At 45.7% G+C, this 26396-nt stretch overlaps 1 protein-coding gene across 2 annotated transcripts; it reads left to right on the top strand.

The window, feature by feature from the left end:
* The first annotated feature begins 10477 nt into the window (after positions 1-10477).
* On the top strand, positions 10478-14521 carry RFK (riboflavin kinase). 2 transcript variants are annotated; one of them, XM_030293749.2, is made up of 4 exons: positions 10478-10893; positions 11770-11921; positions 13449-13551; positions 13874-14301. In XM_030293749.2, the coding sequence occupies exons 1-4, from the start codon at positions 10812-10814 to the stop codon at positions 14026-14028; spliced, it is 492 nt and encodes a 163-aa protein (XP_030149609.1). In that variant the 5' UTR covers positions 10478-10811; the 3' UTR covers positions 14029-14301. The 2 variants fall into 2 exon arrangements, with proteins under 2 accessions (XP_030149609.1, XP_030149610.1); XM_030293750.2 differs by lacking the exon at positions 13874-14301 and adding an exon at positions 14308-14521 and having other exon boundaries at positions 10508-10893.
* The last annotated feature ends 11875 nt before the right edge of the window (positions 14522-26396 follow it).

Raw genomic sequence — 26396 nt, 5'->3', positions numbered from 1 at the left:
TGGTTGCTGGGGGTCAGAGGAAGACGGGGATGGATAGGCGGACCAGAGAGCACTCCTAGGGCAGTGAAAGTATCCTGTATGACACTCCAACGATGGATATAAATCATTTTACATTTGTCAAAAAAGTATAGAACGTACAACATCCAGAATGAACCCTAGTGCATATGAACTCTATATGAAAATGATGTGTTGATGTTGGTCCATCCATTGTAACAAAGGTTCCATTCTGGGGTGGGACATTGATCGTGGCGGAAAGGGGGTGTGTGGGTATTCTCTGTACCCTCCATACTTTCTGCTCATTTTTTGCTATGAACCTAAAACTACTCTAAAAAACAAAGTCTGTTTAAAAGGAAGAACATGGGAATGCAGGGTGGTGCAGCCACTCTGGAATACAGTATGGAGGTTCCTCAAAAAACAAAAAATAGATCTACCCTACGACCCAGGAATTGCACGACTAGGTATTTATCCACGGGATATAGGTGTGCTGTTTCGAAGGGACACATGCACCCCCATGTTTATAGCAGCACTATCCACAATAGCCAAAGTATGGAAAGAGCCCAAATGTCCATCGATGGACGAATGGATAAAGAAGATGTGGTGTGTATACACACACACACACACACACACACACACACACACAGTGGAGTATTACTCGGCAATCAAAAAGAATGAAATCTTGCCATTTGCAACTACGTGGATGGAACTGGAGGGCATTATGCTAAAAGAAATTAGTCAGAGAAAGGCAAATATCATATGACTTCACTCCTATGAGGACTTTAAGAGACAAAACAGGTGAACAGAAGGGAAGGGAAACAAAAATAATATAAAAACAGAGAGGGGGACAAAGCATAAGAGACTCATAAATGTGGAGAACAAGGGTTCTGAGGGTTCCTGGAGGGCGTGTGGGAGGGGGGATGGGCTAAATGGGGAAGGGGCACTAAGGAATGTACTCCTGAAATCATTGTTGCGCTATATCCTAACTAACTTGGATGTAAATTAAATTTAAAAAATAAAAAATAAAAGGAAGAACAATGTTGGCAAAACAGAGCTCACTGGCTGTAACTATTAGGCTCTCTATTCCAGCAGAACTGAACATCCCAAACTTAAGGACTTAAAACAATTCGTAATTGCTCATGATTTTGTGGGTTGGCTGGGGCTCAGTTTCCTGTTTCTTCTGGGAACTCAGTTGGGGTGGAAATGTCCAAGATACTTCAAGCCTCTCTCTGCATGGCTCTGTGTCGGGCAGGGTAGCTAGACTCCTCGGATGGTTCCAGGCTTCTTAGAGAGTACTGACAACAGATCAGTTGTCTTCGGGATTCGCCTATGAGGTTACACGGCATCACTTCTGCCTGATTCTATCGACAAAATTACAGATCTGGGCCAGTTTAACAGGGAGGGGAAATGGGTCCCACCTTTCAATAGAAGGAAATGGCAAGGAACTTGTGGGCATTTTTAAACTGCCACGCTGTATGTTATTCAACTGGTGACAGCTTTTCAATCAGAACTACCCTCTGTATGCTTTTTTGTTTCCCTCTTCAAAACCCAGCTATAGTCCCTACTAAAAACAACTTAGCGAATGTTTTCTGTGCACCTGTGTTATTTTGCATATCGGGGAGAATCAAATGGCAGCCCCTAATGTTTTCTATCTGAACTGTGAAAAAGGAAAAAGGAAACACCAGGAACTGCAGAGGCCAAGTGAAGTGATTAAAAATGTCATTTCTTTTGGTAACGTCAGTATTTTTGCCATGGTTTTCATGTGGCGAGGGTATCATGAGGATGAGAGAACACAGGGTGGGAAGTGTCACTGACGCTGAAGAATGGCTGATATTAGGGATGAGTACATCCTGCCTTCCGAGGAGAAGTTTTCTGAAAAGATGGAGACATTTATCTCCCGAATCTGAAACGTTATTTACTAATTACTGTGAAAATCTGCCAGGGCCCTAGGAAGTTTTTCTTACCCTCTTCTCAGAAATGTTTAGCACATCTTTTTGTTCGATACCAAATGTGTAATTGAAACATGTAATTTAAAATAATTTGTTGATGGGAGGGGTGCCTGTGTGGCTCCGTCGGTTAGGCCCCTGACTCTTGGTTTCGGCTCGGGTCGTGATCTCACGGTTTGTGGGTTCGAGCCCCGCATTGGAGCCTGCTTGGAATTCTCTTTATCCCTCTCTCTCTGGCTCTCCCCTGCTCGCATTCTGTCCCTCAAAATCAAAAAATAAATAAATAAAATTAACAAAATTAAATAATTTGTTGATGGGAAAGAAGTCTGAATTCTTTCACTGTATAATTCTGGCTTCTCCCCTTCACCTTCTACTTCTTAATGAAACATATATTCAAAGGAAGCTTCAAAAATCACAGCTTTTCGGGGTGGCTGCTAGTTCAGTCAGTAGAATGTGCGACTCTTGATCTCGGGGGTTGTGAGTTCAAGCCCCACGTTGGGTGTGGATGTTACCTAAAAAGAAAATCTTAAAAAAAAAAAAAAAATCATAACTTTTGAAATTAAAACAATGTTATCAACTACGTTTGCGACCGGGAAAACAGTGCTGTGGTGATGCCTCACCGAAGAACCAAGTCCAAGTGCATGAAGCAGTGATAATCCAAACTCTTCTACTGAGTATAGAATTCCACTGCACACAGCATAGTGCCTGAAATGAACACCGTTCCTTAACTCTAATTGTTTTGTTTGCATTTCCAATGGCGAATATCAGGGAAGTAAAAAAACAAAGTGGTAGTGTGCCACCTTGTGGGTGCACAAGGAATGGAACTCTTCCAGTTTTTTGGTTTTTGTTTTTTTCCTCATGGAAAGAATTTAACATTGCATTTTTACTTTTTCCAGTTATAGGAGGAATAACTATTCGCGGAAAAAACATGGGAAAAGCGTAAAGAACAGCACTAATATTTGAGTATCCGTACTGAAATGGATTAGTGGATTATATGAAAAAACATTAGTAATCATCCCAATCTTTAAAAAAAATTTTTTTTAATTAATTTATTTATTTTGAGAGAGAGAGAGAGAGCGCGTGCACAAGCAGGGGAGCGGGGGAGGGGCAGAGAGACAGAATCCCGAGCAGGCTCCACACCTTCAGTACAGAACCCGATGTGGGACTCGAACTCAGGAACTACAAGAGAATGAATGACCTGAGCAGAGATCAAGAGTCAGATACTTAACCAACTGCGCCACCCAGGCACCCCAGTAATCATCCCAATCTCGATTTGGAGAGTACCCCTGTTGAAGCAGCATAAGGAATGAAGGAATGAATTTTTCCAAGTCGGAGTTTTCAGGTCAGCTATTGGTCTTTTAGGCCTGGCCTGACATTAGGGTCTGAACTTCCAGAAATGTTATTGATGTGCCACTTGGCTAGAAGATGATAAAATTATGTTTGCATTTATTAGTACCATCGACAACCATCTATTTCCATGTGAGGGGTGTATTTATTAATCGACCACACAAACATTTCATTTTGGGTTATTATGGGATAGATAGGTCTAGAAGACCAGGAGATGAGTTAACTCTCCCAGAAAGGGTGCTCTTAGGTCCACTGTCTAAGAGAAAATTCTGGACTGGATGGCTTGCTGGTACTTCTAGATTCTTCATATTCTTTTGGGTTTACCAAGTCCCAGGCTCCAAGTCTCAGTGTCCTCTTCCGCAAAATGATAGACCAGGTTGGTAACTTGTAAAATACATTATTTTGTCCATTTTGTTTATGTAATAGTATTTAAAAATATGTATTTTCTGAATTGATTATGTTATAAAAGCATATACAGTGGTATGATCCGATTTTGGACGTGTTTGATACTGCCAGTGTGTTCATGGGTCCTTATTGAGTAAATTTATACCACACCAAGTAAAATGTCCAACTTTGAACTGCAAAATACATTTGAGATAATGAAGTATCATTTTTTGTTTGTTTGTTTCTTTTTCATACAGGGATTTTGTGTGAGATTTTCCATGTCTGTTTGCAAGGGTGGCATTCTGAAGGCATTGTATATCTCAGCCGGCACATTTGTATTGTAGTCTGTTTGTAATAAATTCTCCAACAGACCAACAGGTAATCTTAATAGTAATAGCTAATACCAAGGGTTACTACGCATGAAACACTGACTTAGTGGTGTTCATGCATTAACTCTTAAATCTTTCCAGTGCTTCATGAGGGGGCCATTGTTATTATCCCCATCTTACAGCCAGGAAACTGGGGTACAAAAAGGTGAGTTGAGGTGCCTAAAAAGGGGTAAAGCCAGGGGTCCCCCTTTTGCCTACTAATGAGCTCTGTCACCCCACATAGAGTTTTCTGCTCTGGTATGCATATTGCACATTCCTGCCTCAGGAATGAGACTCCTGGATATTGTCCCTGCTTCACGCCATTCCTTCTCCCTTCCTGTTTGGCTAATTCACATCCATCCTGAGGGGCCAGCTCAAGCTTCACCTCTGGAAAGCATGGTCCAGTTTACCTGATTCATGGGGCTCCCCCACCCCTCTGGTCCACTGTAGTGTTGGTTCATACTAGGAAACCGTTGGTGCAAAGGCCCAGGAGAATGTTAGAGGAATTGCAAAAGTCCAGGAGAGTCCCTGGATGGGGCATGGAGGCAGAAGCTGGGGAGGGGCAGGGGGAGGACCCTGTGAATGATGGTTTTGTCTAGAGTTACGCTAGGGTAATGAGAAACATGAAAGGGCTGTTGGCGTGGCTTGATCAGATTGTGACAAAGGTCACTGCACCTCAAATAACTGATTGGGATTGACTGGGGTCAAATCTAAGGCTTGGGAGAAGGGAAAAGAGGCAGCTGCAGAAGAGAAGTGGTGACTTGGGAGTCAGTTGGTGCAAGGGAGAAAGATGGGTTGGGAGAGACTTGGGGACTTCTTGGATATGGAGGGTGTGAACTCCGATGTCAGACTTAAAGTTCAGCAATTTTTAGATGTGTTTTAAAAAACAGACTTTATTTATTTATTTTTTGAAAATACTTCATTTTTTAAAGCAGCTTTAGGTTTACAAAAAGTGGAATGGCAAGTACAGAGAGTTCTTGAACACAGCCCTCATTCCACATCTTGCATGTGGGGGGCATTTGTTATCATTGATAAGCCAATACTAATATATCAGTATTGACTGAAGTCCATAGTTTACCTTAGGGCTCACTCTTTGTGCTGTCCTGCTCTATGAGTTTTGACATATACATAATGTCACGGGTCCGTCATTACTGTATTAGAAGGGTTTCACTGCCCTAAAAGTCCTCTGAGCTCCACCTGTTCCTCGCTCCCTTCCTCCAAACCCCTGGCAACCACTGATCTTTTTGCTCTCTCTAGAGTTTAGCCTTTACCAGAATGACCTATAATTGGAATCATGTCATGTATAGCCTTTTCTGGTTGGCTTCTTTCACTTGGCATAATGTGCATTGAAGTTTCCTCCATGCCTTTTCATGGCTTGATCATTTCTTTTTCTTGCTGAATAACATCACATTATATAAGTGTATCACGAATCATTTATGCATTTACCTACTGAAGGACCTCTTAGTTGCTTCCAAATTTTGGCAAGCCGTGTGCACGTTTTTGTGTGAACACAAGTTTCGAACTCCTTTGGGTAGACACCAAGGAGTGTGACTGCTGGACCATATGGTAGTTTTTTGTAAGAAACCACCAAACTGTCTTCCTACATGGCTTTATCATTTTACATTCCCACCAGCATGAGTGAGAGTTCCTGTTGCTCCCTGTCCTAAGCAGCATTTGGTGTTGTCAGTGTTGTGGGTTTGGGCCATTCTTACAAGGGTGTAGCAGTATCTTATTCTTTTTTTAAGTATTATTTGTTTAAGTCATCTCTACACCCAACGTAGGGCTTAAACTCACAACCTTGAGATCAAGAGTTGCGTGGTCTTCCAACTGAGCCAGGCAGGGGCCCCGGTATGTTACTGTTTTAATTTCTAAGTCCCTGATGACACATGATGTTGAACATCTTTCATACACTTATTAGTCACCTCGATTTCTTCTTTGGTGAGGTGTCTCTTCCGACCTTTTGACCCCATTTTAACCGTGTTGTTTGTTTTCTAATTGTCAAATGTTAAGAGTTCTTTAGATTCATTTTTAAAAGTTGTTTTACTTAGGGTGGGCCTTCTCTTTTCCCTTCCCAAGTCTCCCCAGTTCTGCTCGCTCCCGATTCTCACTTGTGATCTTTCTTCCTACAGAGAGACAACCTAACATCCTAGAAGTAGGCTCTTTGCCTACCAGCAGAGGAAAGGATGCCGCTGGTGCAGCTCAAACAGGGAAATAAAACATATTTTGAATACTTGGTTGAAGCCTAAGCTTGATAAAGACACACACATGCGCGCGCGCTTTCAACTGTAGATTTACATATAAAATGGTAAGTGTGAACGCTGGAGAGTGCGTTTTTGTAGTCAAATGACTGAGGGAAAAAAATGTATCCTACAGGCTACAGAATAATCATCTCAATTGTTTTAAGCATATTCTTTGGCCACTGAAGTGGAGTGCAGGGGTCTGATTTAATGAGTAAAGTAATTTAGGGATAAAACCTCAAATGGTGCGTTGAAGGAAATGTTTGGAGAGCTTTTTATTTTGTAGTGACCGGGGAGCCTTTGGGGGTTATTAAGCAGGAGTGAAAAAGGATCAGGCTTTGGCCTTCCATAGCCTATGCTGATTACACAGTAATTATGCATAGTCACTGAAATGTCAACAGGGTTAAAAAAAAGTTGGAGCCTAAATGTCCCATCTTAGGAATTCTCCAACTCTCCCTTTCCTTCTTCTTTTTTTTTTTCAATATATGAAATTTATTGTCAAATTGGTTTCCATACAACACCCAGTGCTCATCCCAAAAGGTGCCCTCCTCAATACCCATCACCCACCCTCCCCTCCCTCCCACCCCCCATCAACCCTCAGTTTGTTCTCAGTTTTTAAGAGTCTCTTATGCTTTGGCTCTCTGCCACTCTAACCTCTTTTTTTTTTTTTTTTCCTACCTCTCCCCCATGGGTTCCTGTTAAGTTTCTCAGGATCCACCTAAGAGTGAAAACATATGGTATCTGTCTTTCTCTGTATGGCTTATTTCACTTAGCATGACACTCTCCAGTTCCAGCCATGTTGCTACAAAGGGCCATATTTCATTCTTTCTCATTGCCATGTACTATTCCGTTGTGTATATAAACCACAATTTCTTTATCCATTCATCAGTTGATGGACATTTAGGCTCTTTCCATAATTTGGCTATTGTTGAGAGTGTCGCTATAAACGTTGGGATATAAGTGCCCCTATGCATCAGTACTCCTGTATCCCTTGGGTAAATTCCTAGCAGTGCTTTGCTGGGTCATAGGGTAGGTCTATTTTTAATTTTTTGAGGAACCTCCACACTGTTTTCCAGAGCGGCTGCACCAATTTGCATTCCCACCAACAATGCAAGAGGGTTCCCATTTCTCCACATCCTCTCCAGCATCTACAGTCTCCTGATTTGTCCATTTTGGCCACTCTGACTGGCATGAGGTGGTATCTGAGTGTGGTTTTGATTTGTATTTCCCTGATGAGGAGAGATGTTGAGCATCTTTTCATGTGCCTGTCTTCTAAAGAAGACATCTTTAGAGAAGTGTCTATTCATGTTTTCTGCCCATTTCTTCACTGGATTATTTGTTTTTTGGGTGTGGAGTTTGGTGAGCTCTTTATAGATTTTGGATACTAGCCCTTTGTCCCATATGTCATTTGCAAATACCTTTTCCCATTCCGTTGGTTGCCTTTTAGTTTTGTTGGTTGTTTCCTTTGCTGTGCAGAAGCTTTTTATCTTCATAAGGTCCCAGTAATTCATTTTTGCTTTTAATTGCCTTGCCTTTGGGGATGTGTCAAGTAAGAAATTGCTACGACTGACGTCAGAGAGGTCTTTTCCTGCTTTCTCCTCTAGGGTTTTGATGGTTTCCTGTCTCACATTCAGGTCCTTTATCCATTTTGAGTTTATTTTTGTGAATGGTGTGAGAAAGTGGTCTAGTTTCAACCTTCTGCATGTTGCTGTCCAGTTCTCCCAGCACCATTTGTTAAAGAGACTGTCTTTTTTCCATTGGATGTTCTTTCCTGCTTTGTCAAAGATGAGTTGGCCGTACGTTTGTGGGTCTAGTTCTGGGGTTTCTATTCCATTCCATTGGTCCCTTTCCTTCTTTATAAGTTGGGGTTAACTCTTTCCTCAGACCTGATGTAAGGATTATAGGAGATAGTATGTAAAGTAAGTAGCACTATCTCCTTCAATTCTTTTGTCTGTTTATTTTTGAAAGAGAGAATGCGAGCGGGGGAGGGGCAGAGAGAGAGAGGGAGACACAGAATCCGAAGCAGGCTCCAGGCTCTGAGCTGTCAGCACAGAGCCTGAAGCGGGGCTCAAACCCACAGACCGTGAGATCATGACCTGAGCCGAAGTTGGACGCTTGATCGACGAGCCACCTAGGTGCCCCTCTCCTTTGATTCTCTTTTTTTTTTAATTTTTTAAACTTTTATTTATTATTGAAAAACAGAGAGAAACAGAGCATGAGCATGGGAGGGACAGAGAGAAGGGGAGACAGAATCTGAAGCAGGCTTCAGGCTCTGAGCGGTCAGCACAGAGCCTGACGTGGGGCTTGAGCTCACAAACTGCAAGATCATGACCTGAGCCCAAGTTGGACGTTCAACCGACTGAGCCACCCAGGCACCCCCCTCTCCTTTGATTCTTTTTTTTTTTTTTAATTTTTTTTTTTTTTTTTCAACGTTTATTTATTTTTGGGACAGAGAGAGACAGAGCATGAACGGGGGAGGGGCAGAGAGAGAGGGAGACACAGAATCGGAAACAGGCTCCAGGCTCTGAGCCATCAGCCCAGAGCCCGACGCGGGGCTCGAACTCCTGGACCGCGAGATCGTGACCTGGCTGAAGTCGGACGCTTAACCGACTGCGCCACCCAGGCGCCCCTCTCCTTTGATTCTTAAAAGCACCCTTCCTCATTCATCTCCTGTGACTCATTTAATTATTTTATTTCATTTAATTCCCACACCTCCTTGGAGCCTTGGGGTGTGGAGGACTAGCACCCAGAGCTGTTTCATCAGGCTCTCACCTCCAGGTTTTTCTCTGCATCACCGATAACAAACATGATAATAATTTTCACGACAGGCCTGGCAGTGTGTTGAGTGCTGTGCACGCATCATCTCACTTCAAATCCCACACAATTATTCACATTCCCATTTAGCTGATAAGCACATTGAGATTCAGACAGTGTACTTTGCCCAAGGTCACCCAGCAATTAAATGAGGCCAGGCTCGTATTCAAACCCTGGCTTATCTAGCTCTGGCACCTGTGCTCTTAACCATTAACTACACGACAGGCCTTTTATGTGAGGTCTGCTTCCTCAGCAGCCTTGGGAGCACTTTGCGGGCTGCTATTGGAGTATTAACAGCACAGCACTGGAATCGGGCTTATCAGTCAGTCTCTCCCACCAGACAGAGTCTCTAGGGGCCAAGGCCTTGTCTCCCTCACCTTTGTCCCCCCAGCACCTTGCACTGTGCTCAGCACACACTGGGGTCTTCGATCCGTTCTTTCTGCAAATACTTATGCAGTGTTTGCTACGAACCATGCACTATGCTGGTGTTAGGGAAATAGCCTTTGCCAACGCAGAACCCCTTCGGCGCCAATAAAGAGAGATTATAATTTTATCATTGGGTAAACATAGTTACATACATGTCGGGTAGACGTGACTTCCAAGCCTGGACAGGGTTTCACACGAATGCATAGAGAGAAGCAAAGAGAACAATGAAAACTTCTTTCTCAAGAACAAGAGGATGCACCTTGCGACTGACCCTTATATGTCTGGTGAGCAAGAAATTTCCCTTGAGCTACTTCCCCAGGTAACGTTTATGGCCCCAAGGGTCAGAAGGCCCCCAAATTGGCATTGCAGTAGGGATGACGCTTTTTGTCGGGTGTATTAAATTCTCCAGGTAACACCTCACAGAGGGAGGGGTAGGTAGGCGGCTGCATCCTTCCTGGGAGAAAACTGCATTATTGCAACCTTGCACTAGTCAGCGGGGGGCAGGGTGACAGACTAGGACCCGCTCCCTCGGCGCTTACATTCTGGTATAACGTCAGCCCGCGGGCAGAAGGGCATTTCTGGCCTTTAGGAAAAGCTTCCTCTACGGAGTGTTCTTGAGCTGGAATTCTGGAACTTTAATAAACGCTGAAAGAACGAATGAATGACGAATGACTATCGAGCTGGCGGTTGCCAAGGAGCCAAAGAACATATCTGGCGTCAGGATCGTTATGGACACGGTGGAAGGGAATAGAAACACGTAGGGCTGTCGGAGACCGGTGCTCTCACAGCCCGCAAGACGAGAGAGATTCCAGCCACACTTTCCACGGCCCGGGGCTGGAGAGGCCAAGGAGGGGCGGGGCGCTGGCTGCAGGGCCACGGCTGGGGGCGGGCCCGCGCGGGGGCGGGGCTACGGAAGCCGAGAGGGCTGTGAGGCGTTTAGCTGAGGAAGTGTGCGCAGGCTCGCGGCGCTGGGCGGGCTCGGGCCCTCCCACGCTGACCCTCCCGCCCTCCCTCCCGCCGCCCGCACGGGTACCCGCCGCCGCCGCAGCTCCCGGGGCGGAGACACGAGCTCTGGGTCGCTCGGCGGCCCCTGTTGGGTCGGCGGCGTGACGGACTCACTGCGGCGTGTCGTCCGCGCCGCCAAGCTCGTAGCGCGCCCGCCCTCCCGGCCGGCCGGCCGGCCGAGCTCCCGGTTGCGTCCCCCGGCTGGTCCGGGAGATCCGGGCACCGCTTCGACGGCGGCTTCGCCGGACCCGCGACCCCGGTCGCAGCCCGCTCCCCGAGCGGACGGCGTCATGAGGCACCTGCCGTATTTCTGCCGCGGCCAGGTGGTGCGGGGCTTTGGCCGCGGCTCCAAGCAGCTGGGCATCCCTACAGGTGAGCGCGGACGGTCGCGGGCCCCCCTCTGGGGCACCCCTCCGACTCGCGGGGTTGGGTCGGGCGGGAGCGGGGACGTCAGACGGGGAACTTGGGGCCGAGGGCAGAGGCGACGCCCTCCGCTCCGCCTGGTTTCTGCTTTGTTGAGGCGGGTTGAGGAAACTCGTCCCTGTCCCTGGCTCCCAGCTCACCGAGGAACTGGGCCGGAGGGGTGGTGAGGACAGAAAGGCGAGCGGAGTTTCGGGACCCCCCTTTCCCGCCTCCCTATCCAACCGAGCTAGAGCTGCCAGGCCCGGCACGCGGCTTCCCCGTTAGAAAACGTAACGTGAACCAGGCTGGTTAGATCGCCAAGCCAGCTGCAAGGTTTTTTGTTGTCTTTAAGTGTCTTGCTAGTAATTGGATGAGAATCAGATCTCCTTTCTGGTCTGTCGACATTCGTTTCAGTAGGCAGGACCTGATCATGTGTAATTCATCCTGAAAAACACATACCACGGTTACCCCCGGTTGTTGAGCTTGGGACGTAGGCGCCCGTATTTGGAGAATAAGAATCGTTTCAAGAGATTCCGAACCTCCTTAAGAAAGCCCAGATCTAAAAACCCCAGCTGTTCGTGCACCCGTTTTCTTCTGCCTCAAGAGTATGTGTTTTTTTTTGGAGATGTTTATACACTTAATTGTTCTTAACCTATCCACATGGAGATGAGAAAGAAAAACCTGAGCCAGACTATCGAAGGAGGGCGGGATTGATAAGCATAGGCAGGGCAGGGTCCTGGGACTCTGGTGAGCCTAATGATTTAGACTATGCTTCCTTGCCTGCGATTTTTATAAAGATTTACTATGACGCTATTAACACTCGTAATATTTGTTTCTGTTCTTTAGCCAACTTTCCGGAACAAGTAGTTGACAATCTCCCAGCCGATGTATCCACTGGCATTTATTATGGTTGGGCCAGTGTTGGAAGTGGAGATGTTCATAAGATGGTGGTGAGCATAGGATGGAACCCGTACTACAAAAATACAAAAAAGTCCATGGTAAGAGTTATATCTAGGTCTGTAACTGGAAATGGGATAATGATTTAAGGTAACATTCAGTAGCAGATGCATGTAGAACTCCCCAGTGGTGCTCACAGCATAGTCCAAATGACTAGGCTTTCTGGCAGCGGGCTTGAAGGATTTTCAAGTGTTTAGTGACTGTTTGAATGGAAGAGTTCGTCCTCCTTTCAGTGTATCGTGTCTTTGGATCCAAAGTGAATCTCTTAAAGAAAATGATCTCTTGTAAAAGGGGGGGGGGTATAATTGGATTGTGCTTTTTAATCGTTCTGTTAATCTCTGCCTTTTCTTTGGAGAGTTTAATCCATTTACATGTAAGCTAATGACTGCTGAGGAGGGACTTCTGCTATTTTGCTGTTTTCTAAATGCCTTACAGCCTTTTTGATATTTCTTCCACTACTGCCTTTTGTTTTTTAATTTTTTTTTTTCCAGTGACAAATTTTGATTACCTTATTTCCTTTTGTGTACTTGACATAACTATTTTCTGCGCGGTTACCGCGAGGATTGCCTTTAACATTCTGAAGTTACGAATTTTGGTGCATTTGTCGTTCAAGTCCTGTAGAAAATAAAAAGTAGAGTTTCAAGCCAAAATTGCAATATTAATTTTTATAGCTGCCCATGGACTTATCCTCACTGGAGATAAAAGTGAATTACTTATGGGACGCCTGGGTGTCTCAGTGTCCGACTTCGGTTCAGATCGTGATCTCATGGTTTGTGAGTCTGAGCCCTTTGTCGGCTCTGTGCTGACAGCTCGGACCCTGGAGCCTGCTTTGGGTTCTGTGTCTCCCTTTCTCTCTGCCCCTCCCCTGCTCATGCTCTGTGCTCTCTCTCTCAGAAATAAGTAAACATTAAAAAAAATTTTTTAAGTGAATTACTTAAGAGCATGTTTTATAAAATTGAGCTTGCCACAATTAATATAGTTCATTCACTTTTTAATTACTTGCTCATCCTGCTAAGATAGAGCTGCTTACTACACAAACGGTGCTTTCTGATAAATTGCCAGGTGACGCTTTTTTTTCTTTCCTCTTAAACTACCTTAAGGGCATACCCTTCTGCTCTGTTCACAGTACCCCTACCACTTAACAGCTTAGTCTGCGAGATAGGGCTGAGTCTTGGTCAGCTCAGGCGCATGGCAGGAACAGAGTTGGTATAAATTTGAGCGTCCTTGAAGAGTTTATAGAAGCGTGTCACAGTTGGAAAACCACAGGACTAAGTACTGGTAAAAACAGTAGAGATGGCCCAGAACTGCTTAGCATTGTGCTCAATATTTGTGGTATAACATCTGCCTTACTCAGATACAGTGTTTACATGTAAGGTCAGGAGCAGGAACAGGACTGATGGAAGCATTCAGGAGGAAAACTACACTTAGATTTTAACCTGTCTTTAAAAATTCAGCAAGCGTTCATGGTTTCATTTAAATGACCCCCCACCGTAAATGTGAAGGCAGTATTTCAAATGTCAGGTATTCTGTGATCTGATGGTAATCTTTTTGATATTTCTTAACTATAGGAAACTCATATCATGCATACCTTCGAAGAGGACTTCTATGGGGAAATCCTCAATGTGGCCATCGTTGGCTACCTCAGACCTGAGAAGAACTTCGATTCTTTAGGTAAAGTTCCACTTAGGTCTTCTTAGGTATTACCGCAGCCACTCCTAATGCTTCTGCTAGTAACAGCACGGCAGGCGAGATGGTACTTGAGCATTTAGTATGTGCCAGGCACTGTAAGTGCCTTACATGAATCAAGTCACTTCCCCCACCATAGCATGAGGAATTATTTTGCCCATTTCACGGGTGAGGAGATCGGCAGAGGAGGGTTAAGTAGTTTGTCCAGGGCCACATAAGTATGTGATGCTTCTTATCGGTATCGGTAGGCTGGCTGCTTCTCTCCCAACAGTATGAAGTTAGTGAAATCTCTATTTCCTTTTCATAGTTCAAGGAACAAGAGAGAATGCTGTCGTGAGCAAAGATGCTTTGCGGTGCTTGAAGTGTAACAAGCTAAGTCAGTATTTGAAACATAGAGCGCCGAGTATGTCAGCGTGGTGTGGTTGCTTTGATTCTGTGGGAGAGGGTCTTTTACAAATGTAAATACTGAAGAGGCTTGATCGTGAATCTTCCTTCCATTTGGTACTTGTGACACACTTTTTGCTAATGCCTTTCTCTGAGAAATTGCCAGGAGAAGAGGGACATCTTTTGGGTACCATTGATGTTCACGTCAGTCCGGAAGAAGGGACGGGACAAACATTTATTGGGCGTCTCCCCTGTGCTAAAGGCGCTGCCAGCCTGTGAGCTTTCAGGAGAGTCTGAACGAGGAGAGAGAGTAGAGCGGCAGTTTCTCATCGTCGGCCTGCTGTGTTCTCTCTACAGAGTCCCTTATTTCAGCAATTCAAGGTGATATCGAGGAAGCCAAGAAACGACTAGATTTACCAGAACATTTGAAATTGAAAGAAGATAATTTCTTCCGGGTTCCTAAAAGCAAAATAATGAATGGCCACTGATGAAAAATCATCTTATTCTTATTTATTCATTCACTGTGTTCTAGTATTTTACTACTTATAACTCCTCAGTTCTTATATTTTAAAAATCAGGGGCGCCTGGGTGGCGCAGTCGGTTGAGCGTCCGACTTCAGCTCAGGTCACGATCTCGCGGTCCGTGAGTTCGAGCCCCGTGTCAGGCTCTGGGCTGACGGCTCAGAGCCTGGAGCCTGCTTCTGATTCTGTGTCTCCCTCTCTCTCTGCCCCTCCCCTGTTCATGCTCTGTCTCTCTCTGTCCCAAAAATAAATAAACGTTGAAAAAAAAATTAAAAAAAAAAAAAATCAAACATTTTCCTACAGCTGTGAATTAAACAGTACAATGCACTTACCACATTATGCTTCAACTGTTCAAATTCAACGCATCATGCTATAGTACTAAAATGATCCGTTTTAAAAATCAAGCTTTTTTATGCGATATGTCATTTAAAATGTACCACTAGACAGGTCTTAAGTGTCTCATAATGGGAATGAAATGTATATAATTATGGGTAAAAAGGCAAGTCACTGGTTTTGAGATGAGGACTGTAATTCTCATGGTAAAAAGTAGCATGCATGTATCTGTGTAGGATGTGCTGCTAACTAGAGAAGGCTTGTAAATAAGTGTATTCACCAGAGCTTTGAGAGTTTATTGTAAACCTAAGGGGGAAAATCCATACTTTATATTTTTGATATCTGGTGTGTTAATATATTACAAATAGACATGTGGGGTTTCACTGTAGTTAGTCATTTCCTCTATGAGGTCAAATTATTGTACTGTGTTCCATTTTTGTTAACAGCTGACTCCGTTCCAATTGGTCTAGACTTCCTCATCCTATCATCTGTCTCCTAGAGCAGTAAAATGAGTGTTTTTCTAAATCCCTATGTTGCATTTCTGTGTGGTATAACATTTGTCCTTTTTAGGGTCGATGTTCACGTTTTTCTTGATTTTGGTTCTGTTTTCCTTGAAACAGTTGTCAATGTCAGGGTTATTTTTTTTTGTTTTCCCTATTCCATTTAGAATGTTCTACAGCTAAACACTTGGACAAAAGATGGCGCCTATATCATTCTATCCCTTCACCCTGTGAACAGTGACTAAGTGCAAAGCTGTATTGCATTGTAGGGAAAAAAATGCCCAGAACTTCATCCTTAGGTTTCCTCATGTTTAGGGTGAGCACACAGTGGGTGATTTGTATATACCACTTTCTTGAAGAACACAAACATTTGTTTTCCCCCTAGAGAAACCTTTTAAGAGCCAATTAAATTATGGAACAGTTATTTATTTTTAATGTAATTATATATTCCTGAGCAAATGTAAACTGTCGTAGCTGTGTACGCACAATGTAATTTAATGCTAAACAGTGCTTGTAGCTTGGGGAAAAGGCATACATAATAAAGCTTTAGTTAAATAATCCTCACGCTATGCATTTTTTCTTCCTCCTAACTAAGAAGCAGTATTTGGCTACTTGGGACACTGTTTATATTGGCAGAAAGTTGAAGTCTTTGGATATTTAGGAAATTGAGACTACAGCTTGTTTGGCCCCCCTGAAACAGTATGTTGTGCTCTCGTTCGCTTAAGCACCAGATTTGGCGGGAAGGCGAGCAGGAAGACAGAGAAGGTAATTTTAAAAGTAACTCATCATCGAGCATTTTCTCTAATCGGCATAGAGAACTGATGTTAACAAACACATAAAGCAGAAAAATACCTAAAACATCTGGAGAAAGGGGAAGCATGGGTAAATTTAGTTGGATTGTGTTTTTCTGTTTGGTGTATGAATTTATGGCGGACAATGTAGTGTGTGTCTTACTTCCTTTATGAAAATACTTAGGAAATGTAATTTAATGTTAGGGAGCCTGTGCTTGAAAGAAGCCTCGATTATTAGCGGCTTTACAAAGCAAAGATAAAAACTGACATGGAAAGTGTAAAAACGGATTTGTATTTGTATAGCCTGCTGCTAATCATGTCCTCACTGTGTGTGGAAAGTCTTTGCTGTTGTCACCTTGCAGTTTGAAAATTGTATATCGTGAGGTGCAGGAGTTAATAGTGTCTACACTTCTTAAAGTTTTACGTGGCGTATGTATGATGAGAAATTGCAGTAATACCATTTTTTATTAATCTGAATGATTTCAGGCCTTGAAATAAATCTGAACCAGGTGATGTTTCTTTGCACCTTTTGCCTTGTGTGTATCTGAGTCCCTCCCTTGCCGGCTACTTCCGGTGGGTTGGAGGCCTGCATAGCGGTCGCGGGCGGCATCAGGAGGGAGGAGCTGGCGCGCAGGGGTACTTCTAGAGCCCACGGCCTTGCCTTCACAAGCTGCCGTGTGTGCCCGCGGCACCGTCACGGGCTTCTTTCCAGAGCCTTCTGTTCGCACGGTGTCCGTCCTCAAAAGCCTACTTTCTGAGGGTGAGGGTCCCCGTTATATTTTAGAGTCACAAGAGCCAGGGGAGTGTAAGTAGGTGTGAGTTCCCTTCCGTAACTCCCGCTCCAGAACGGGGTCCTGCGGTCTCCATGACTAGCAGTCCCTCGGAACTCTTGCCTGTGTCTAGTGTATGCAGGGATGCGCAGGGGTTCTTGCGGCACTGCCTCCGGCGCGCTCAACGACGGGGGTTTAAATGTTCGTAGTTGAGGCTCCTCTGTGACAGTTGCGATCAGGGAGACGGAAGCGGGACATGTACTTAGAAGTTACGAGGACCGTGTTGCTTTCCTGGTAAAAGTGCTCGCCTTTTCCTGTTCCTCTCTGACTTGGAAAATGGTCACGAGGCTGATAGAGGAGATCCAATCTGACCTTCAGAGACTGAGCTGGGAAATAAATCGACCCTGTAAAGAGATGCCGTCCTAAGCAAGAGTTGGCAGAAACCAACTACAGAGGCATACAAAGATGACAGACCCAGGGATTTATCCGAGTTGGAAGTGACTTTAATGTGTGTAAAGAAATGAGCGTTAAAAACGGTAAAATAAGGTTCTACAAAAATTGGGTGGAGGGGGGGTAGGCGGGGGGATGGGAAGAATAGATAAAGGGGATTAAGAGGTACAAACTTTCAGTTGTAAGTCACGGGGAAGAAAAGTACAGCACAGGGAATATAATTAAGGTAGTAACGAAGGATGACAGATGGTGACTCCAGTTATCGTGGTGAGCACTCGTAAGGAGGTGTTGAATTGGTATGTTGTATGCCCACGTGGTAATTATATTTCGATAAAGAGCTTATTATAGCTTTATTAGGGTACAATTGACACAAGCTGCACATATTTAAGTTGTGCGACTTGGCGAGTTTTGATATATGGATGCACACCTGTGAAATCAAAACCAAAATCAGGATAATATCACTCCCCCCCCCCCCCCCCCCCCCGCTTTGGTGGGGGTTGAGCATGAACTTAAAGTGGTATTCACATCTTCAAACCCGGAGTGTCCAGGTGAACTTAGAGGTTTACAATTTCAGTTGGAGGTGTAGATCACAAGATGCCAGCGCTGGATGGGAACGTCTTAACACCCAATGTGTCAGCAGGTGGGACCTTTGTGGGGCGGGGAGCGGAGCTGTCATGAATGGGATTGCCCTTATAAAAGGTTACCCTGGAGAACTTTCTTTTGCTCCTTCTGGCATGTGAGGGTACTCTGAGAAGTCGGCAGTCTGCAGCCGAGGGGAAGCATCTCACCAGAACCTGACCAGGCTGGCTTGGACTTCTGGTCTCCAGAACTGCGAGAATTAAGTTTCCTCTAGAAGCCACTCAGTCTGGGGTGTTTTGTTATAGCAGCCTGAACAGACTTAGAGGAACCCTGATGTGAAGCTTTGAATAGATGGCCTCTTCCTTCCCTGCTCTCCTCTCCCTTCCCCTCCCTTTTCTCTTCTCCTCTCCTCTCCCTCTGGCTCCTCCTCTTCTTCTTTTTCTCTCTAGTGGAAACAGGCATGAGCCCTGGGATTGGGAGTGAAGAAGGTATTTTCTATTTATAAATTGCCTGCCTCTACGAGATTAGTCTGAATCAAGTTCCTCAGGATCAGTGCTCTAAACCAGGCCTAGTTCCCCGGGTTACCCAAGCCAGTGGGAGAGCAGGGCTGCGGAAGGGTGTGGGGGAAGGGGTGGGTGCCAGTCTTGAGTGTTCCCGATTGCTGTCTGGAGTGGAGCCTCCTCTTAGGAAGCGCTTAGGTTGTCAGCAAGCCCAGTAGAGAAGTCAAAACGACCTATGAGTGCTTATCTTTAAATTGCAAAAGCTTCGGGTTTGGGTTTTTTTTTTTGTTTTTGTTTTTTTTTTGAAGCTCAAACCTAAAATTGAATCCTTTCATGTCTCTTTGCATTTTGGCCAGGGCCTCCTTCTGGGACAGTAGAGGCCTTGGTTGAGTTTGAACAGGCGAGGATGACCAAGCAAATCAAAGAATCTTACTGTCCCCTCTCATGCTCTTGTCCAGGGAGTCCCTGTAGTTGCATTGCCTTAAGTTAAATCCAAGTTATCATGTAACTGCCCTGGGTTATCTTCTGTATTTCCCACAGCCGGCTGCAGCCTCGGATGTTACCGTTTCGCTTAGGAATCTAACTGGTCGCAAGTAACAGAAATGGACCTGGCTGGCTTCAGCAGGGAATGAACTTCATTGGCAGAACGATGGATAATTCAGAGGTTGGATGGGACAGCTGGAAGCTGGGTAAGAACAGGGGGCCCCAGCCAGAACCAGAGCCAAAGTCGCGCACAGAGCTGGTTCCTCGAAGACGGTGCCACCACCTGCCACCTGCCACCGGGCACCGGCAGAGCTGTGCTCTCCACACGCCTGGCCCTGTTGCCCCGGAAACTAATCTTTCTACGATTCATATCCGATTGGCCGAGCTTTGGTCATGTGCCCATGTGTTAGCTGCAAGGGATGGGCTGGGAAACTGAATACCTATTTCAGCTTCTGTAGAGAGACAGACGCTTTGCCACCAAGGCTCATACAGTGGGAAGTAAATTCTTTAAACGTAACGAGGGGGGAGTCTGATACTGGACAGTAAGGGGGAAAAAAAGGACAAGACTCTACTCTCATCTAAAGAAAAAAAGTCTATAGTCCTAGTGTTTTTCTTTTTTTTTTTTATTACATTTATTTATTTTTGAGAGAGAGACAGGGCACAAGTGGGGAGGGGCAGAGAGAGGAGACAGAATCTGAAGCAGGCTCCAGGCTCTGAGCTGTCAGCATAGAGCCTGATGCGGGGCTTGAACCCACAAACTGTGAGATCATGACCTGAGCCGAGGTCGGACACTTAACTGCCTGAGCCACCCAGGCACCCCGTGTGTTTTTCTTTTTTACCTTGATTTGCAGGAAGCTCAGGCCTCATGTTTGATCCCAGCAGGGATCATCCTATAGAAACCTGATTTTCAGAGTGTTCTTGGAAGAGCCTAAGAGCTTCATAGAGAAACACCAGGAGCTGGGCCAGCAAGGGGATCTCCGCCCTGCCCCACCCTGCTTACTTTAAGGTAGCACCCCTCGCTGTTTTATATCTGTGGCTTCTACTGAAGACATTTGATGAAAGACCTCCATTGCTAGGGAATATTTAAACCTGTGCTTGGGTGGGTCAGCCCACTTGCCAGCCTCTCTCAAGGCTCACGTTCTCTTTCCATGTCAACGATTTCACTTTGTGCACGCAAGAGAAGGCACCAGGAAGCCCTTCTGGAAGCAGGTGGATATAAATCCTAGGAGAGTCACTCCCTCAGGGGCATTGAGAAGGTTCCCGGGTGTGAGTTTTGCCTGGATCCCTGTAAACAAATACCTGCTGCTAACTATGAGTCACTCACAAGTCCAGGTTCATCTCAGGGTCCCTTTAGGCCTCTGAGAATTCAAAACATTTTCTCTGGCCACCCAGGGTGGTGTTTTGCTTGCAAATTTGCTGGAATTTCAAGTTTATTAAAGACTCTCCAACCAGTACAGAATTTCTGTCAAATGAAGCTTTTTGTTTTGTCTTTAAATCTCTTCTGAACCCAGCAAAACCTAATAACTGAGATTTCTGCCGTATTTCAAAAGTAGGACTTTCCCTGGCCCTTAGCCTGACCTGCCGGACCTGTTTTCTACTGTTGCCTATAGAATGAGTTTGAGGGCTTCTCGTGAAGTTTTAGGGAAGGGAGAAGGAAGTGTTACCTTGGATTCTCTGCCCGTGGTGAACGTTTGTTTTCTTCATTCCTTTGTACGGTCTTGCCAAAGGATGGATAATATGAAATACTTGTTATTCCCGCAGCTTAACTACATTGAGGGTATCGTGTTTTTTGTAAGAACACAATTTGCAGAGTAAAACCCAGGTAACTGGGTGCACGTTGAACACTCAGAAGAAGAGTGGGGGCTCTTATCCCTCTGTTTCACTGTAGAGACTCAAGATGGGAGTGCTTACATTCTGGCCACCTACTGACCAGAGATGAATGTTAGCTGTTGTAGCAATAGGAGCTTCTATGTGCTCTCGCTTCCATCATTTCATTGTTCTTTACGCTAAGCCATCTAGCTAGATGGTATTGTTACCACACTTCATGGTTTCATGAAGACACGGAAAGTCAGAGATAAACTCAGTCCAACTCAAACTGTGTAGGAAGAAAGTTTCAGAGCTGAGCGTTGGAACTCAGCCTGTTTCAAGAGGGAAACAATCTTGGCAGACAGGCTTGGCTGCCTGGCCTGAAAGGAGTTTACAGTGTACGTGGGACCCTGGGGGTCCTGGAGGGTGGGCAGGAACCATCTCCAGGTCTGCCCGTTAGCAGCTTTTGCAGAACGTGGCAGCTCACCCTTCCACAGGCTTCTATACAGGCTAGAGTGTTTCAGGCACAGGAGAGAGTTAGCAAAGCCGAGACCAAACTTCTACTTATTTATGTATTTTTAAGTTTATCTATTTTGAGAGAGACAGTGTGAGTTGGGGAAGGGCAGAGGAAGAGGGAGAGAGAGGGAGAATCTTGAGCAGGCTGCAGACAGTGTGGAACCTGATGTGGGGCTTGAACTCGTGCAACTGTGAGATCGTGACCTGAGCCGAAATCAAGAGTCAGTTAAGCCTCTGACTTTGGCTCAGGTCATGATCTCTCAGATCGTGGGTTCGAGCCTCATATTGGGCTCTCTGCTGTCAGTGCGGAGCCTGCTTTGGATCCTCTGTCTCCCTCTCTCTCTGCCCCTTCCCCCTTGCTCTCTCTCTGTCTCTCTCTCAGAAATAGGTAAACATTACAAAAAAAACAAACAACTTTTAGTTGAGCCGGCAAAAAAGGTAGAAAGTTCACAAACACAAGCATTAATCAAATTGACACATTGTGGACAGGAACAAGGTCTCTTGAGTCTGGAGGAATAGGGAAGTACCAAGGATGTGGGTCATGGACCAGATCTGGAGGGCCAGCTAAGGTCAGGGCAGAGTGCCCAGACCTGAGCCTTTAACCTCTGGCAGGCTCGCTGGGCCACCTGTTGTTTCATTGACATCCACCTTTTGTTCTCCGTGACTTCTGTCATACGTGGACGCGCCCCAGCGAGCTCATGTTCCCCCGTAACTCCTCAACTGCTTATCCCAGACTCTAAGCCTTTGCTCGTTATCTTTCCATTCCCTCCACTTACCTGAAGCCCACCCATGTGTAAAATCATGGGAGTATGGAACTCTTCCTTATGCTTTTGGAAGAGGCCATCAAGGGTAAAATCTTTGTAATAGTTGATGCTAACTCCCCCACTTTCCAGTCCTACGTCCTAGGAAATCCAGGTCGCGCTGAGACCATGTGAAACCTGTTCTGTCCATCACTTTCCTCCTACCTGTAGAGGAGTCAAGTTCACGAGGGAGGGAAGACTCCTTTGGAGATGACATCGGTGTGCTGTGTCTGGACCCTTCCAGATACGTCAGGCAGAGAGCTTGTGTTTCCTAGGTTGGGAGATGGAATGTAAAGATGGTGTAAGAAACTGGAGCTAGACTGGGTGTTGACAACAGACCAGAGAGGGAGAGAATGTGGCACTTAAGGGAGGGGGTGAAGAGAGAGTGCAAAGGGCACTTCCCCTGGGCTAGATGCACAGATAGGGCTGGAGCCAAATCTGATAGACACTGTACCTAAGATGGCCATCCGGAGCGGCGAAGTGACCCAGAAGATGGGCAGAGGAGGACTTTCAGAAGCCCAGGATCTGAGGGACCTAGCAGGGGCTTTGGGTGCCCCGCAGGCATTGCACTTGAATTGCTCCAGAAGGGGAAAAAGATACAGAGAGAACCCTCTAAATACAGCAAGTCTGGGGCTAACCTAGGCTCTTACCTAATACAGGTTTTGTTTGTTATTTGTTTTAATGTTTATTTTTGAGAGAGAGAGAGAGAGAAGGAGAGGCAGAGAGAGAGGGAGACAGAGGATCCGAAGCTGGCTCTGTGCTGAGAGCTCAGAGCGTGTTGTGGGGCTCAAACTCGAACGGGGAGATCACGACCTGAGCCAAAGTCGGACGCTTAACCGACTGAGCCACCCAGGCGTCCTATGTACAGGGTTTAAAAAAAATTTATCTATCTAGCTCAGGTTTTTCCAAAGTATACATTGTGAAATCAGATTAGTGTATTGTGGTCAGCGTCAAAGAAAATCAGAGTATGATGAGAAACATAATTTGGGTAAGTATCGTTTCCTCGGACTTTTGCTTTAGTTTTATAAAGAGGTGTTGGTATAAATTTTGTTTTGTTTTATTGTGGATTGTAATAAAAGAAAGTCCCCATTTTAATTTGCCCTCCTTGTGTTTGGTTCTGGAGGCATCTGGCAGCTGCAATCCGGAAAGTGAGGAAGCAAGCCCTCTCAGACAGTATCTATGCAAATAGACAAGTTATTTAACCGCCTGTGGCTTCGTGTCTTATCCGTTGAAACAAGAATAACAACAGTGCCGTGATGAGTATAAGGACTAAACGGATCGATCGTGCAAAGTGATTTTTAGTACCCGAAAAACAGTGCTGGTTACTGTTGTAAGGTGGCCGTTTGTTTCTCTGGCCAAAGATAACATGGCAACTTTAAGGACGCAGGCAACTGTTCCCTAGATTAAATGCCGAGTCGAGTTCTGGTCAGCGGCAGACGATGCTTTCTGTGAGCAGATTCCCTCCCCAGATACTTAGGGAGGACTACTGTGTGTTAGCCCTCTGCTATGTGCTAGGGGTACCGATGGAATACGTCGACGTCCGTGACTCTGAGGAACATACAGGCAGCCTCCCAGAGAAGTTCCAGTTTTATTTGACTTCATCTTCACCTCCGTGGGGCTCCTGGTATAGTTGGGGTCTCTGGGAAATAGGTGTTTGAGTGCATTTCTGGGGAAGGAATCACGGACTCTCCTTGCCTCCCCCAGATGCAGGAAATAAAGGGGCATGATGTCTCTTCCTTTGTTCCAGTACCTTCTAGATGTGGAAGAGCGAGCACAGGAGACTTCTGCCGTGCCGAAGGTCCCCACCAGCCAGCATTTCAGGAAAGATGAATTTGCTCTTGAGTACATCCTGTGGTGTTTATTTCACCGTGTCCCCTGAAAGAAGTTTTCAGGAAATGAACGACAAAGGAAATGGTGTAAGCGGGGACTCTTACAGATTTCTCCACTCTTTGCTGGCTCCAGGAAGCTGAGAAGCCAGTAGGAGAAAAAGAGCCAGGGATGCAGTGTGGTCTCCGCCCTCCCTTCCAGCACTGCCAGTCCCTCAGCTACGTAAACTTGGCTCTGAGGTCACGACCCCGAGGGAGGTCCCAGCCCTTCCTTCCTTGTCCTGCCCTCCTGCCTTTGGGAGGGTGGCGAAGCCTTCCAAGCGGGTTGCCTAGGAAATTGACAGGTTGACAGGGTGGGCTCCGTTTTGGTTTTGTTTTTAGCCCAGAGGGAGTAGAAACCAGGAGAAAAAGGAAAAAAGAAAAAAAAAAAAAAGGCTGAGTTGGGACAAAGTAAAGCCCTCCCCACCCTTGCCTGGGAAGGAGTGTACCCCGCCCTCAGGCGAGGCCCCACTCGGCGTGTGTAGTGTGGCCAAGGGCCACCTTTCAGAACGGCCACGGTGGAAGTTTACACTTCGGTTGTTGTGCCGTCTACGGGTTACAGAACACAGGGCGCAGCCACATACGTTTGTCTCAGATGACTTGGCCGATGTCACGCAGGCGAAGATGAGAATGAAGATGTCCTGAATGCGAAGAGCAACTCTCTTTCAATTAAGGGTTTTATGTCTGGAAGGAATTTCTTCTATACCAAGCCTCCTTCCTTGGGGTTTTCCTTAAATCTCCGTGTTTTGTAGATCTTAAGGAGCTCTTCTTCCCTTTTCTCCAAAGCTACCACCTCTGTGTTCAACTTCTTTGACCTACTTGGGGGTGATGGATTTTGCAAGTCTCCCATCTCTCTGAATATCCTGAAATCGTGGTTGGCTTCGTGAAGTGTTTCACCAGGGCTTGGGCCCCATGTGTAGAGCCGGGGCTCTGCTGCTACCATTTTGAAATTTGTTTTAATTTTTTTTTTTTTTTTTAATGCTTGTTTATTTTTGAGACAGAGAGAGAGACAGAGTCTGAGCCGGGGAGGGGAAGAGGGAGAGGGAGACACAGAATCCAAGGGCCTGCTTTGGATTCTGCCGTCAGCACAGAGCCCACGCAGGGCTCAAACTCACAAACCATGAGATCATGACTGGAGCCGCACTCAGACACTTAACTGACTGAGCCACCCAGGTGCCCCGCCATTTTGAAATTCTTGACTTTTACACGGGGCCCCATGGATTATGTAGCTGCCCAGTTTCCTGAAAAACCGCATCCAGATGGTTGGCGTGAGAGTATTACTTGATTTCTCCTAGTTTCCACAGTGTAAGTGACAATACAGGTGAACAGAGAAATAATAACATTGGTGTAGCCCCTTATAGCTTACAAAAGACTTTGACATGCATTATTTCCTTTAAACCTCACAAGCAAATGTAAGGAGACAAGCCTGTTTGAGGTCATCGGAAATCCACCTACAGGGGACAAAATTGATTTGACAGGCAAACAGCTCTTTAAAAGTAAAAATCAACGGAAAAACAGGACAGAGAAATTATCCAGATGTTATACAGCTGTGCTGCAAAGGAAGTTACCAAGGCAGTAAAGGACTCAGTGTGGAGTTTGGCCAAAGGGATCACAGAGGATAAAAATTCCAATCCCAGGCTGAGAGAGAGACCTTGTTGGAAGCGTCAGTTATAAAGATCCCTCGTGATCCCTTACAGCCCAACGATGTGTATCACAAAGTCAGGCTGAAGACTCCTTTGTCAAGGATTCTTTGCCCAGCCACTTGTTGATTAGCAATTTGATTTGCTTTCTGTGTTCCTTTGCCCCGAGAATAAATCAATACTGAAAACACAGCTCGAGCCACCCTTTTAAGCTTGCCGGACTGAGACCTGAAGTCTGGAACCCAAACTCAATACGGTTGACCTTGAGCAACATGGGAGCTGGGGTACCGATTCCTCATGCCATCAAAAATCCGCCCATGCCCTTTGGCTCCCCCAAAACTTGACTACTAATAGCCTACTGTTGACTGGAAGCCTTGCCAACAACATCAACAGTTGAGGAGCACATATTTTGCATGTTGTATGCTATGTGCATTACAATAAAGTGACCTAGAGAAAGGAAGATCTTATTGAGAAAATCATGAGGGAAATACATTCACAGTACCGTTCTGTGCTTATCAAAAACATCCACATGTCGGTGGACCCACGCGGTTCAAACCCGTATTGTTCGAGGGTCAACTGTACCACCTTTGGACAACCTTATGGCACCCAGACTGTGGGTTTTTAGTTGCCACCTGGTTGCCTGACTTTATGCTCTCCTGCCTCTGCCTGTCGTGTTTGCCCGGCTGCGTCTGCACCCTGATGTCTGAGGTCCAGGCCACTGCTCCTGGCTGCCGGGTGTCGACTGGTGGCGTTCAGTGGGGAACATGATGTCTGCAAGGCTGTCCTCAACTTACAGACATTTGAGGGCCACAGAGGCAAAGGAGGAGGATGCTTTCGTGAGTTCTCAGCTCTACCGTCCAGACAGGCCTATCTTCCTGACTCTTTGAAGCCC

This window comes from Lynx canadensis, chromosome D4, assembly GCF_007474595.2.
Source record: "Lynx canadensis isolate LIC74 chromosome D4, mLynCan4.pri.v2, whole genome shotgun sequence".
In the NCBI taxonomy this organism is placed as follows: Eukaryota; Metazoa; Chordata; class Mammalia; order Carnivora; family Felidae; genus Lynx; species Lynx canadensis.
This window is presented reverse-complemented; position numbering and strand designations above follow the sequence as displayed.